At 36.9% G+C, this 13,936-nt stretch overlaps 1 protein-coding gene across 4 annotated transcripts in view; it reads right to left on the bottom strand.

The window, feature by feature from the left end:
• Window positions 1-13,936, bottom strand: part of PTPN4 (protein tyrosine phosphatase non-receptor type 4) — a 220,546-nt gene that overhangs the window by 163,542 nt on the left and 43,068 nt on the right. For all 4 annotated transcript variants that reach the window (XM_006169570.1, XM_006169571.1, XM_014584589.1 and 1 more), the window contains exon 2: window positions 2,329-2,483. In XM_006169570.1, the coding sequence (XP_006169632.1) occupies window positions 2,329-2,466 (138 nt within the window). In that variant the 5' untranslated portion in view covers window positions 2,467-2,483. The remainder of the gene's footprint in view (window positions 1-2,328; window positions 2,484-13,936) is intronic.

The raw sequence follows: 13,936 nt of genomic DNA, 5'->3' as shown, positions 1-13,936 counted from the left end.
AGAGGTTTTTGCTATAGGGCGCGTGTGCTCGCCAGAAAGACAGAGAGAGAGAGACAGAGAGACAGAAAGCGAGAAATCACCACCTGGGGAAGATGGCCACACCGCAATCCCTTCTCCTCCATTTTCCTCTCGGGATTCTGGGCACGCATGCACACGCGCCTAGTGTGAATTTAACCTGCCAGGTCCGAGACTCAAACTGAGGTATAATACATGGGAGTCCAGTGACATAGCCATTATACCAACTACTGGTTCCTATTCCAACTATTATACTTTATTAATAGATGGTAGAAGAAAGAAGAAGTTAAAAACTTAGCTTTTTAGAAAAGTACATGAAATTCATTGGGTATGTTAGAAAATCTCCTCAAAGTTACTTTTGTTGATTCAACTTTCACTACTCTGTAGCCCTTTTTCCAATGTGAAATAGTTTGGCATTTGAGTTAAAAAAGATAAATTAGTGACCCTCCTTTACAGTTGTATGCACAGAAAATTTAAGCTTAAGAATCTGGCAAATAATATCTTACATTACTGATTTCAAAGTACAGAAACACCTAGGTAGTACAGAAGGAACAGATAAGAACAGAAAAAGTATCACTTTGGAGACTTAGATACAAGAAATGAGGAATTCCAGTTTGAATACAAACTACAATTAGGAACTAATATTTTCATCATGTTCAATTTTGGGATATGATAATGGTACTATGGTAATTTATGAGATTCTAAGGATGCTGAAGTACCCATGGTTGAAGTTTACAACTTACTTTCTGAAGGTTCAGGAAAAAAACACAGAAAGAAAGATAAAGCAAATGTGTGAAATGTTAACATTTCAATCCAGGTAGAGAGTGTATGAGTATTATTCATCGTACTGTTCTTTCACCTTTTCCATAGGTTTGAAATTTTTAAATAAGTGAGAATGCATCCTTGTATGTATCAAGACATGTGCAAGAATGCTTACAGCAATATTAAGAGCCAAAAGTGGAAACACCCAAATAATTAGACAAGTACAGAGTGATAAATAAACTGAAGTATATTTATACAAATGAGTTCTATAAAATAGTTAATAGAAATGAATTAACTACTGTTAACACACTACATGGGTGAAAAAAACAATGAGCAAAAAAAGCTAGACATAAGCAGGATGAATAAAAATTTATTGGTTAAATATTTCAGACAATACTCAGAAAAGATTAGGGCTACCATTTATCTTTGTTTAGCCAAAGTTTTATTCATAGACAGTAGAAGGAAGATTACAATGGAAATGCATAAATTATCTAAGAGAACAAATTCCCTTAAGGCACAGTCAAGTACATTTGTAAAAACTACGCCCATACTACTGATCTGCTGTACTAATCATAATGCACATAATGGTTTGTAAACAGTGTACAGTGGGCAACACTTTTTTTAAGGGACTCAATTTGAGTAAGAATGTGTACCTAACATAAATCTGCATCAGAAAAATTTTTTTAATTGAATAAAACTTTTCAAACTATACTGCAACTTAAAAGCTCTAGCTTTAAAATATCTCAAGATGCTTGAAGACTATATCCAACAAAACTTGAACTTGATCATGTTTATTAACTTTGAAAGCTTGTACAGTGTTATCCAGAAGAAGGATGTTGCAAACCACCTCTGTATGCTGTCTGTCTCGGGCCAACTCTGATGCTCGTACATTGTAGGTTCTGCCAGCAGGCAACCGGAAACGTGAGGTCATTACTGTCCACACAAAGTCTAAGTTAAAAAAAAAAATTGCTAAATAAAGGGATAGTGGAAGATAAACTGAAGTATATTTATACAAATGAGTTCTATAAAATAGTTAATAGAAATGAATTAACTACTGTTAACACACTACATGGGTGAAAAAAACAATGAGCAAAAAAAGCTAGACATAAGCAGGATGAATAAAAATTTATTGGTTAAATATTTCAGACAATACTCAGAAAAGATTAGGGCTACCATTTATCTTTGTTTAGCCAAAGTTTTATTCATAGACAGTAGAAGGAAGATTACAATGGAAATGCATAAATTATCTAAGAGAACAAATTCCCTTAAGGCACAGTCAAGTACATTTGTAAAAACTACGCCCATACTACTGATCTGCTGTACTAATCATAATGCACATAATGGTTTGTAAACAGTGTACAGTGGGCAACACTTTTTTTAAGGGACTCAATTTGAGTAAGAATGTGTACCTAACATAAATCTGCATCAGAAAAATTTTTTTAATTGAATAAAACTTTTCAAACTATACTGCAACTTAAAAGCTCTAGCTTTAAAATATCTCAATTCAGACTTGTACCCCTTGATTTTTTTTTTTAAATACAAAATACTTACATTAACTTTGAAAGCTTGTACAGTGTTATCCAGAAGAAGGATGTTGCAAACCACCTCTGTATGCTGTCTGTCTCGGGCCAACTCTGATGCTCGTACATTGTAGGTTCTGCCAGCAGGCAACCGGAAACGTGAGGTCATTACTGTCCACACAAAGTCTAAGTTAAAAAAAAAAATTGCTAAATAAAGGGATAGTGGAAGATACATTGTAGCTCAAAGGGTAAAGCTTTATAATTTTCAATTAAAACTTAAGTACAAAACTGCTAAAGATTTTGAAACACCAGGATAAGATTTATAGACATAAAACAAGTATCATATATTAGTTCATCCTCCAAAGTGAATCTACAAACTGCCTTGAAAAAGGCGTTATTTTGAACAGTTCCATTAAAAAGACTTCCACAAATTTGGGGGAATTCTATGCCAATTCAAAATATGTAAACTTAGGAGTAGCCAAAAGGAGATGAGTGAGGGGAGCATACCACCTCAGAAAGTTAGAAATTATTCATTAATGCAAGTATTTTGTGAATTTATTTTACTGTGGGTATAGGCATGCAAGTGTGCCAGGGTCTCACCAACATGATTCTCCTGCTTCAAACTCCCAGATGGGACTACAGGCTTGGTGCCACAACACTTGACCTTTGGACTGGAAATTGTACCTGGGCTTCCCATGTGGTTCCAGGCCATAGAACACAGCATCTTAGCACATGCCACCATAGATGGGCCTGATGCAAGCATTTTAAAACACTGTAGAATTACAATAGGAGGGAAGACCAACTTTAGCAGGCCCTTCTCTTTTATCTTAGCAATCCATTGCCTTAACTACTTGACAGCTCTGTCATGCTCTTCTTTTCAAAGGCAATTTTGTTTTGTTTTGTTTTGTTTTGTTTTGTTTGCTTGCTTTTCATACAATACTCTTCAGTTTATCTATCCTTAAATTCTACCTATTTCTAACATCATTGCTCTTATTATTCTTAAGAAAACAAAAACAGGGGCCAGCAGGTGGTCTGGTAGTTAAGGTACTAGGTTCACACATGGCTGACTGCAGTTCCAGTCCCAGACCCAGCAGTTTGAAAATCACTCCAGGTGTGTGCATACATGCCCAAAATCTCAAGAGGAGAATGGAGAAGGTACTGCAGAGTGGCCATCCCCCTTGGGAGATGATTTCTTAATTTCCCTCTCTGTTTTTCTACAGTAAGCATACATGCCCAGGGCAAAGACCGTAAAAAAAAAAAAAAAAAAAAAAAAGGGAAGGTGAAAAGCAAGAAAGAAAAGAAACCTCAAGGTTACCAATCTTTGCTTCTCAATGTTTAATCCATGAGGGAAAAAACAAAAAACAGACTGCCTATACTTGAAATAAAAATCACACCAATATTGGGACCAGCCGCTGGCATAATGGATATGTCGGATATGTTGCTGGATTCCCATATGGTCAACTGCAGTTCAAGTTCCAGACCCGGTGGCTTAACCTCATGCCAGGCGCATGTGCGTGTGTGCCCATGATCCCGAGAGAATGCAGGAGAAGGGATTGCGGCGTGGCCATGCTCCCTAGGGGGGTGATTTCTTGCTTTCTGTCTCTCTGGCAAGCACATGTGCCCTGTAGCAAAAAAAAAAAACAAAAACAAAAAACCACACCACACCAATATCACTAACACTAGATATTAAAAGGCAAATATCACTAACACTAGATATTGAAAGGCAATGAAGCTGTAGCTTAAAAATTCTGAAGGAAAATAATCTGAAACAGACTTATACAGAAAATTAATATTCATGTGGTAAGAAAACAAAAACAAAACAATGTTCAGGCATTCAAGGACTCAAGTTTAAAACTCATGGAACTTTTCTTGTAAAGACAATTAGGAAGAGGAAGAAAACCAGGGCCATGCAGTGTTGTTATGATAGCACAACTGGACCCACATAGGAAGGTTCTAAGTTCCCGTGCATGCCCATGATTTGTGGTTGCCTGAGACTGGGGATGGACTGCACCCTCTTGGAGATGTCTGGTTTTTTCCCTCTCTCTTTCCAACTGTGGGGAAAAGTAAATTAATTAATTAAATAATAAAAATAATAATAAATAAATAAAACAATTAAATTTTTTTTGAATTGGTGGTATTCAGTAACTGGAATAGACATACTATTCATGTCAAAAGATTAAAGCTGAAACTAGAAATTAATGTTACATATGAATAAAAAAATATAGAAGAAAGTAGTTTTAGTATGTTGACACAAGGGGCTACTACGTAAGATTCACCAATTAAAAGATATTGATTAAAAGAGCAAGAGAAAAAAATGACATAACGATATGCTATCTTCAAAAAACTCTCCTCAAATACAGGTGCAAAAAAAGTATAAGGAAGGGAAAAGATCTATCATGAAAACATATATATATATATATATATAGTGTGTATATTTGTTCCAAAGTCCAGATAAAGTGGACTTCAGAACAAAGAATTAAGAGGGACAGAGGGACATTACATAATGATAAAATGGTCAATCCACCAAGAAGGCATGGCACTCATAAATCTGAATGCACTAACCAAAAGAGCTACAAAGTATATGAAGCAAAAGCAATAGAATTGTAAAAAAATAAAGAAATAAATCCACAATTAGAGGAGTGGCACACAACTCCTTTTTCAACTGACCCAGCTAAAGAAATTAACAAGAAAATTTAACAGTAACATCAACCAACAGGATCTAATGAACGTTTACAGAACACTCTAGCAAGGACAGCAGATTGACTACATGTTATCTTCAAATGCCCACTGAAGATTTACTAACAAGTTGTAACTTCAAAGTTCTGAAGTGAACTTCTAAGAAAAACCACATCCAGGGCCACAAAAGAAATTTAAACATCTAAAGAATTTAAATCAGGCAAGTATATTCTTTGAAAACAATGGAATCCCAACTAGAAATCAGTAACAGTAAGGTAATAAGAATCTTGGGGCCAGCAGGAGGCACCCCAGTTAAGGAGGCTGGACTCCTACATGGCTGAGTCCTGGACCTGATGACTTGCTTTCTCACTTTTCTTCTCTCTGTCTCCCTCTGGTCAACTTCAAAAACATAAAAAAATAAAAATAATGACAATGAAATTAAACGATTCTTTAACAAAAAATAAAGGTAATAGGACAATCTCCAAACACATGGAAACTAAACAATATGCTTCTAGTAATCCATAGGACAAAGAAGAAATCTCAGGGCAAATCAAAATATACTGACCTGAATAAAACTGAAACTACAACACATCATAATTTGTGACACAATTAAAGCAGTGCTGTTGGTGATTCATAACACTACGCATATACAAAGAGAAATGTCTTAATTTATCTAACCAACCTCCCTCAAGAACCTAGACAAACAGGAGCCAAATGAACCATAGGAAACAGAAAGAAGGAAATAAGGCACAGAAATCAATGAAATATAAGACAAAAGGGAGAGATCAAGGGGGGGGGAAGAGTATTCTTTTGAAAAACTTTAATAAACCTTTAGCAAGACTGACAAAGAGAAAAAACACAAACTACCACTATTTAGAATGAAACAGAGGATATTGCCCAGACCTTGAAGAAATACCACTACAAACAACTTAACACAAATGTTTGATACAAAAAAAGAAGCAATTTCTCAAAGGCACAATCAGAATTCAACCAATATGAAATAATTTAAATAGCCTTAAAATTATTTTAAACTTTGAATTAATCATTTTAGAACTCCCTCAACAGAATCTTCAGGACCTCAGATACTTTCACTGGAGAATTCTACCAAACATTAAAGAAAATTTAACACAACTTCTACATAATCTTTTCCAGAAAGTAGAAGAGGAAGAAACATTTCTCAACTATCTGGCTTTTTGTTGTTGTTGTTGTTGTTTAAATTGCCAGAGGGTAAGTGTGAGCTAGTCTGTGATAGGTGGAAAGGGAGCAGGGAAAGGGAGCAGGGAAAGTATCTCTCAATGGGGCATGATCACACCACAACTCCTCCATTTCTTCATCCTCCCAAAATTTGGGCACATGAGCCCCATGGTGTTTTTCAAGCTACCAGGACCATATTCAAACTATGGTTAGCCATGTAGGATCCAGCTTCCTTAACTACCAGGCCATGGGTCAGCCCTCTTGATTCTTTTTTTTAAGTTTTCATCACAGGGCGTGTGCACTTGCTGGAGAGAGACAGAGAGAGGGGAAGTGAGAATTACACTCACACACACAGAGGAATAGCAACACTGCAATCCCTTCTCCTCCATTCTCTTGGGATTTTGGACATGCATGCACACATGCCCAGCATGAGTTTCAAGCTACCAGTTCTGGGATTCAAACTGTAGTGTGCCATGTGGGAACCCAGCACCTTAACCACCATGCCACCTGTTGGCCCCTCCTCAACTCTTTTGATGCCAGTATTAGCCTGATGGAAAAAATCAGAAAAAAGCATAAAGAAAACTACAAACCAGGCCAGCAGGTGATGTGACTGTTAAGGCACTGGATTCATGGTTCAAGTCCTAGATCTGGTGGCTTGAAACTCACACCAGGAGTGTGTGCATGCATGCCCAAAATCCCAGGAGGAGAATGGAGAAGGGACTGAAGAGTGGTCATCCCTTTTAGGGGGTGATTTCTCACTTTACCTCTTACTGTCTCTCTGACAAGTATACATGCCCTCTGACATAAAAACTTTAAAAAGGGGAAAGACAACTACAAACCAATATTCCTCATATATATGGACACAAAATTTCTTAGCAACATATGGGAAACTTCGGCCAGCCAGATGGCATGGTGGTTAAAGCACTGGATACCACATGGTCGACTCTGTTTGAGTCCCAGACCCTGTGGCTTAGAAAACACATCAGGTGTGTATGCATGAATGCCCAAAATCCTAGAAGAGTGGTAGAGAAGGGACTGCAGCCTGGTCATCTCTCTCTGCCCACCAAGGGGTGCTTTCTCACTTACTTTCTTTCTCTCTCTCTCTCTCTCTCTCTCTGCCTCAGGTGAATACATGCATCCTATAGCAAACTTAAAACAATAAAAAGTTAAAAAAATTAAGAAACTAGAATTTGGCAATATATGATAGCAACTACATACCATGACCAAGTAGATTTTATTTTAGATATGCAGTATAGCTTATTCAATAATTTAACAATCAATATAAGCCACCATATTAACAGACTAAGGAAACAATAAGCATGTTTTTTTTTCCTCCAATCAATATAAAAAAGGTTTTGATGAAATTTACCACCTGTTCATGATAAAAATTCTCAGAAAACTAGAAATAAGAAAGACCTTCCTCAATATGATAAAGACCATCTACCAAAAAACCTATAGCCAAGATTATACTTGTTAAATCCTGACTGTGTTACTCTAAAATCAGGAACAGGGCAATGGAAAGATAACTGCTCTCACCACTCTCATTCAACGTAATGCTAGAAGTCCTGCCCAGGGCAATGAGGGAGGGTGGTAGGGAGGAAGGAAGAAAATACATACGGCCTATGGGAATAAATAAAACTATCCCTATGCCTGCGGAGATTAGTGGTTAAGGTAGCTGGATCCTACATGACTGACTAAATATTTGAGTCCCAGAGCTGGTGACCTGAAAAAGATGCCTAGCAAGTGTGCGAGCCCCAAATCCTAAAATGAGAACAGAGGAGAAGGGATTATGGCATGGCCATCCCCCTAGAAGGGTGTTTTTTCACTTTTCTCCTCTGTCTCTGTCTCCACCAAGCACACCCACCCTCTAGCAAATTAAAAAAAGAAAAGAATCCCTGTTTTCAGAGGACATGATGTCTATGTAGAAAATCTCAAGAAATCCACAAAAACTCGTAGAACTAATCATGAATTCAGCCACGTTACAGGATACAACATACAAAATTAAATTGTATTAGTACATGCTAGAAATTAATATAAATTAGCCAGGATTCAAGATAGCACCACAGCTTGGGAGGCTGGAAGTTACTTGGGAGGCCCAGGTTCAGATCCTAGGCCAATTTGAACACAGTGGATATAGCTGTACCTACTTATAATCTTAGCTAATTGAGAGACCAGGACAGAAGAATTGAAACACGGTGAGAACGTGTTTCAAACGTATTTCAAAATATCTTTATCTCTCTCCCTTTCCTCCTTCATCCTTGTTTTTCTCTCACAAAAAAAAAAAAAAAGAATATGAATTGTGATCTATAAAATTTATGAAAATGTTCATTCCCTTTAAGTTTATTCAACATACCACTAAACTAAATAAACTGTAAATGTTTTAATAGTTACAAGATTAACTTTTTATATCTACAGATATAAAAATGCACATATATTATGTTTAGGGAAAAAGGCTGAATATAAATGATGACATTAAAACTGTAAGAGCTGGGGTTGGCAGGTGGTGTGGTGGTTAAGGGCACTGGACTCCCACATGGCCAACTGCAGTTCAAGTCCCAGACCTGGCTGCTTGCTTTCTCACTTTCTCTCTCTGTTGCTCTCTCTGGTCAAAGTAAAAAGAAAGGAAGGAAGTTAAATAAAATAATTCCTTTTTTTTTTTTTTTTGAGAGGTTTTTGCTATAGGGTGTATGTGCTCGCCAGAAAGACAGAGAGATACAGAGGGACAGAAAGCAAGAAATCATCCCCAGGGGGGATGGCCATGCTGCAATTCTTTCTCCATTCTCCTTTCAAGATCTTGGGCACGCATGCACACATGCCTGGCATTGAGTTTAAGCCACCATGTCCAGGACTCAAACCAAAGTTGGCTTACATGGGAGTCCAGTGACAACAATTACGCCAACTGCTGGTCCCAATAATTCTTCTAATTTTTTTTTGAGAGTTTTTTTTGCTATAGGGCACATGAGCTCACCAGACAGACAGAGAGAGACAGAGAGACAGAAAGCGAGAAATCACCCCCCGGGGGGGGTGGACACGCCACAATCCCTTCTCCTCCATTCTCCTCTCGGGATCTTGGGCATGCACGCACAAGCGCCCGGCGTGAGTTTTAAGCCACCGGGTCCGGGACTCGAACCGCGGTCGACTACATGGGAGTCCAGTGACACAGCCATTACGCTAACTGCTGGTCCCACTAATTCTTTTAAAAAAAACTGTAAGAGTCATAGATAAATATAGAAAAAAAAAAAACATGAAAAACACTTAGGCAAATGCACAACGAGATTGATGAATGAAAGTTTTGGGAATCCCATTTACCATAGCCACAAAAATATAAGATACGTAGGAATAAAACTAGCCAAAGAAGTTAAGGACCTCTATAAGGAAAACTATGAAAATATTACAAAAGAAATTGAAAAGGACACAAAAAAGTGGAAGGAAATCCTATGTTTTTGGGATTGGGAGAATTAATATAATCAAAATTGCAATCCTATCCAAATTAATCTACATATTTAATGCAATCCCTATAAAATTATAAGAGATATTCTTCACAGATCTAGAAAAGACAATCATAAAAATTGTCTGGAATTATAAAAGGCCACGTATTGCCAAAGCCAGCCTGCACAAAAAGAGTGGAGTGGATGGCATTTCTCTTCCTGACCCCAAAATATATTACAAAGCTGTGATAATCAAAACAGCATGGTACTGGCACAAAAACAGACATGAAGACCAATGGAATAGAGATCCCAGAAATAAACCCCAAAACATACAGCCAACTAATCTTTGACAAAGGGTACCCATTAATCCAGCGGGAAAAGGAAAACCTTTTTAGCAAATGGTGCTAGAAAAACTGGGTATCCACCTGCAAAAAGATGAATCTCAACCCCTATCTGTAACCATTAACAAAAATCAACTCAAAGTGGATCAAATATAAACTACAAAACTACTGGTGGAAAAAACTGGTGAAACTCTGGGAGACATTGGGGTAGGCAAAGACTTATTCTTAAGCAAGACGCCCAAAGCACAAGCAGTAATCCCCAAAAGAGACAGGTGGGATTACATCAGATTAAGAAGTTTCTGCACAGCAAAGAACACAGTAATTAGTGTGAATCGACAACCCTCAGAATGGGAGAGAATTTTTGTTAACTACACCTCAGATAAGGGGCTAATAATCAGAATACACAGGGAACTCAAGCAGTTTATCTGGAAGAAAGTGGTTAACCCAATTAAAAGACAGGAAAATGAGCTGAATAAACAAATCTCTAAGGAAGACATAAAAACAGCCAAAAAGCATATGAAAATATGATCAACATCCCTCATCATAAGGGAGATGCAGATCAAAGTCACAATGCACCAGTCAGAATGGTGAAGATTAAAAAAACAGAAAATGATAAGTGCTGACGAGGATGTGGTGAAAGGGGAACTCTCATACACTGCTGGTGGGAATGTAAATTGGTCCAGCTGCAGTGAATATGGAGGTTCCAAGTGCTGACGAGGATGTGGTGAAAGGAGAACTCTCATACATTGTTGGTGGGAATGTAAATTGGTCCAGCTGTGGTGAATAATATGGAGGTTCCTCAAGGACCTTCGAATAGGCTTTTTTGTAAGTTTTTTGATTTTTTTTCAAAAAGAATTACTTATTTAATTTAATTTAATATTATTTTTAAAATTCGACCAGAGAGAGAGAGGAGAGGAAAAGTGAGAAAGCAAGCCACAAGGTCTGGGACTCAGACTGTGGTTGGCCATGTGGGAGTGTCCAGCGCCTTAACCACCATGCCACTTGCTCGTCCCGAGGACCTTCAAATAGAACTACCATATGATCCAGCAATTACACTACTGGATATCTACCCAAAGGACAGGAGAACGTTCAGCTGGAAAAGAACTTGCACAGCTATATTTATTGCAACATTACTCACGATTACTATGACAGAGAACCAACTCAAAAGTCCACAGACGAATGGATTGAAAAAGTGTGGCACATATACTCCATGGAATAGTATTCAGTCATAAAGAACAAGACTATAGCATTTGATAGAAAGTGGATGAACATGGAAGATCTATTCTTGAGTGAAGCAAGTCAGGCTCTGAAACAGAGACATGTCTCCACTTAACATACACTATCTACACTCTATAGTAGAGACTGAAAGACTGGAGGACATAAAAGCATTGAAAATTGTTATGGACACATGGGACAAAGTGGAAAGAGAGTGAGAGAGGGGAAGAGTGCAGGAAGGGAAATTTGGGAAAATATGGAGAAGACATTTGTGTTACTCAGATATGGTTTGTTGCCTGTTGGTGATGTAGTGTATAGTAGTCTCACCTCATCTGCTGTGTGGTGTATATCATGTTGGGTAAAATCTCTTTACAAACTAAATGATGTATAATAACTGAAGGTATAAAAATAATAAATACTACTAAAAAAAAAAAAAAAGGTTTAGGATAGGGGCCAGCAAGTGTGATGGTTAAGATACTGGATTCCCACATGGTCAGCCAAGGTTCTAGTGCTGCTGGCCCGTTTCTGACTTTTTAAAAACTTCAAAGTAGAAAATAGAAAAAAAATTGGCTTATTTTTCTATTACCATAAATATAGATTAGAGAACAGAAAAATAAAGATGACATGACCATATACAGCAGCAGCAAGAAAGCATAAGAAAAATAGACTGAAGGTGGGACAAGATGGAATCTTGTAGTTTGATAGAGTATTTGTGTGGGACCAGCAGGTGGTGTGGTGGTTAAGGTGCTAGACACTCCCACATGGCTGATCATGGTTTGAGCCATGGACCTTGTGGCTTGCTTTCTCACTTTCCTAATCTCTCTCTGTATGTATCTCTCTCTGATCAAGTTAAATGAATTAATAATAAGCAAAATTAAATAATTCTTAATAAAAGAAAGGATATTTGTGGAAAAAAATTAACACTGTACTTTATGGTACAGTTCAAAAAAATTGAACACTTTCTCCTTAAAATCAGGACAAAAACAAGGATGTCCATTTGATCTTAGCATTTCTATAGCATTTTTTTTAAAAAGGACAAAGTAGAGAACCAAGTCTACCTGATTTTCAGACTTATAAAACTGAACAAACCAAGATAGTGTGATACTGGCCAGAATTAAGAAAGTCAGAACAATGGAACAAAACAGAATCTAAAATGAGGACTACAGATAAATGAACAAATGAATTTTGACAAAGATACAAAAGGCAATATTCAGTGGAAAGAGAACAGTCTTTTCTTCATCAGTCTTCTGATTTCGTCAAAATTAAACCATCTTCTGTTCAAAAGACACTGTTAAATAGAATGAAAGGATTAGCCAAAGACTAGAAAAATAAATCTGCAAAAATAATATCTGATAAAGGACTTGCACCAAGAATATATACATAATTCTAATTAAATACTAAGGAAGTAGCCTGGTTAAAAACAGGCAAGGGCCAGCCCTGTAGCTGAGTTAAGGGAGCCAGAACCCATATGGCCAACCACAGTTCAAATCCCAGCCTTGGTGGTTTGAAAACACACCAGGAGCATTTGTATGCATCCCAACAAGGATTGAGCAATGGAGACGGGATCTCAGAGCAGACATCCCACCCCACCTCCCGTGTGGCGGGGGAGGTATACCTTTTCCTACTCATTCTCTGTCTCTGGTGAATACAAGCATCCTCTGGCAATTTAAAAAAAAGGGGGGGGGAGAAAAAAATAAAAATAACAGGCAAAAGATCTGAACAGATACTTTACCAAAGATGATATAGGGTTGGCAAATAACCACACAGAATGATGTTTAGTATTATTAGGTTTAAAACACATATAAATTAAAGTCATTATAGGCTTTCACTACATACCTATCAGAATGACTAAGATAACATCAAATGCTGACAATGATATGGAGAAAACAGATCTCTCATTCATTGCTGGTAGGAACATAAAATGTGACAATAGGGGTGGAAAATAGTTTCAGACTTTCTTATAAAACCAAACATCTGTCAAAACTATTCCTTCTACTCCTACTATACAAATAAATATGTCCATATAAAGACTTTTACATGGATGTTCACAGCAGCTTTGTTAATAGCTCAAAACTGGAAACAAAACAGGCATCTAATAATAGGTGAATAAAATTACTCATATGTAAGTATGTATATATTCACTTACGGTTATTAATAAAATGGAATGCATTAGGTAATTAAAAACAGAACAGACTATCCATACGTGCAACAGATAAATTTCAAAGTTAAGTATGATGAATGAAAGAGCCAGGGTACAGAAAGCATATACTGTATAATTTCATTTATATAAAATTCTAGAATTGTAGACTAAGCTATGGTGACAAGATAATGGTTAGCAGTTCCCTGAGACAGAAGTAGAGTGGAAAAAAATGGAAAATATTACACTGAGACACAAGAAAACTTTCAGGAATCATTGACGTGTTAATTATTTCAAATGTAGAAGTGGTTTCATGGGTATATACATATGTCAAAACATCAAATACTATATTTTAAATATATGTCATTTACTGTATGCCATTTTTTATTTTTATTTTTTTATTTCAATTTATTTATTTGTATTCATTCACTGTACATCATTACAGCATACAAAATGAGAGATTTTCCTTCCAGAGTACACTGTATATTGACTCAATCAAGCACATCAACAAACATGTTACTGTAAGCAAATAATTTTCCATTTCTTGTTTTCTGTATGTTTTGGTTTTCCTTTTTTTTTTTTTTGGAGAGATTTTCACTGTAGGGCGCGTGCGCTCGCCAGACAGAGAGAGACATAGAGACAGAAAGC

The sequence above is a fragment of the Tupaia chinensis genome, unplaced genomic scaffold (genome assembly GCF_000334495.1).
Source record: "Tupaia chinensis unplaced genomic scaffold, TupChi_1.0 Scaffold147282_1, whole genome shotgun sequence".
NCBI classification, from domain to species: domain Eukaryota; kingdom Metazoa; phylum Chordata; class Mammalia; order Scandentia; family Tupaiidae; genus Tupaia; species Tupaia belangeri.
This window is presented reverse-complemented; position numbering and strand designations above follow the sequence as displayed.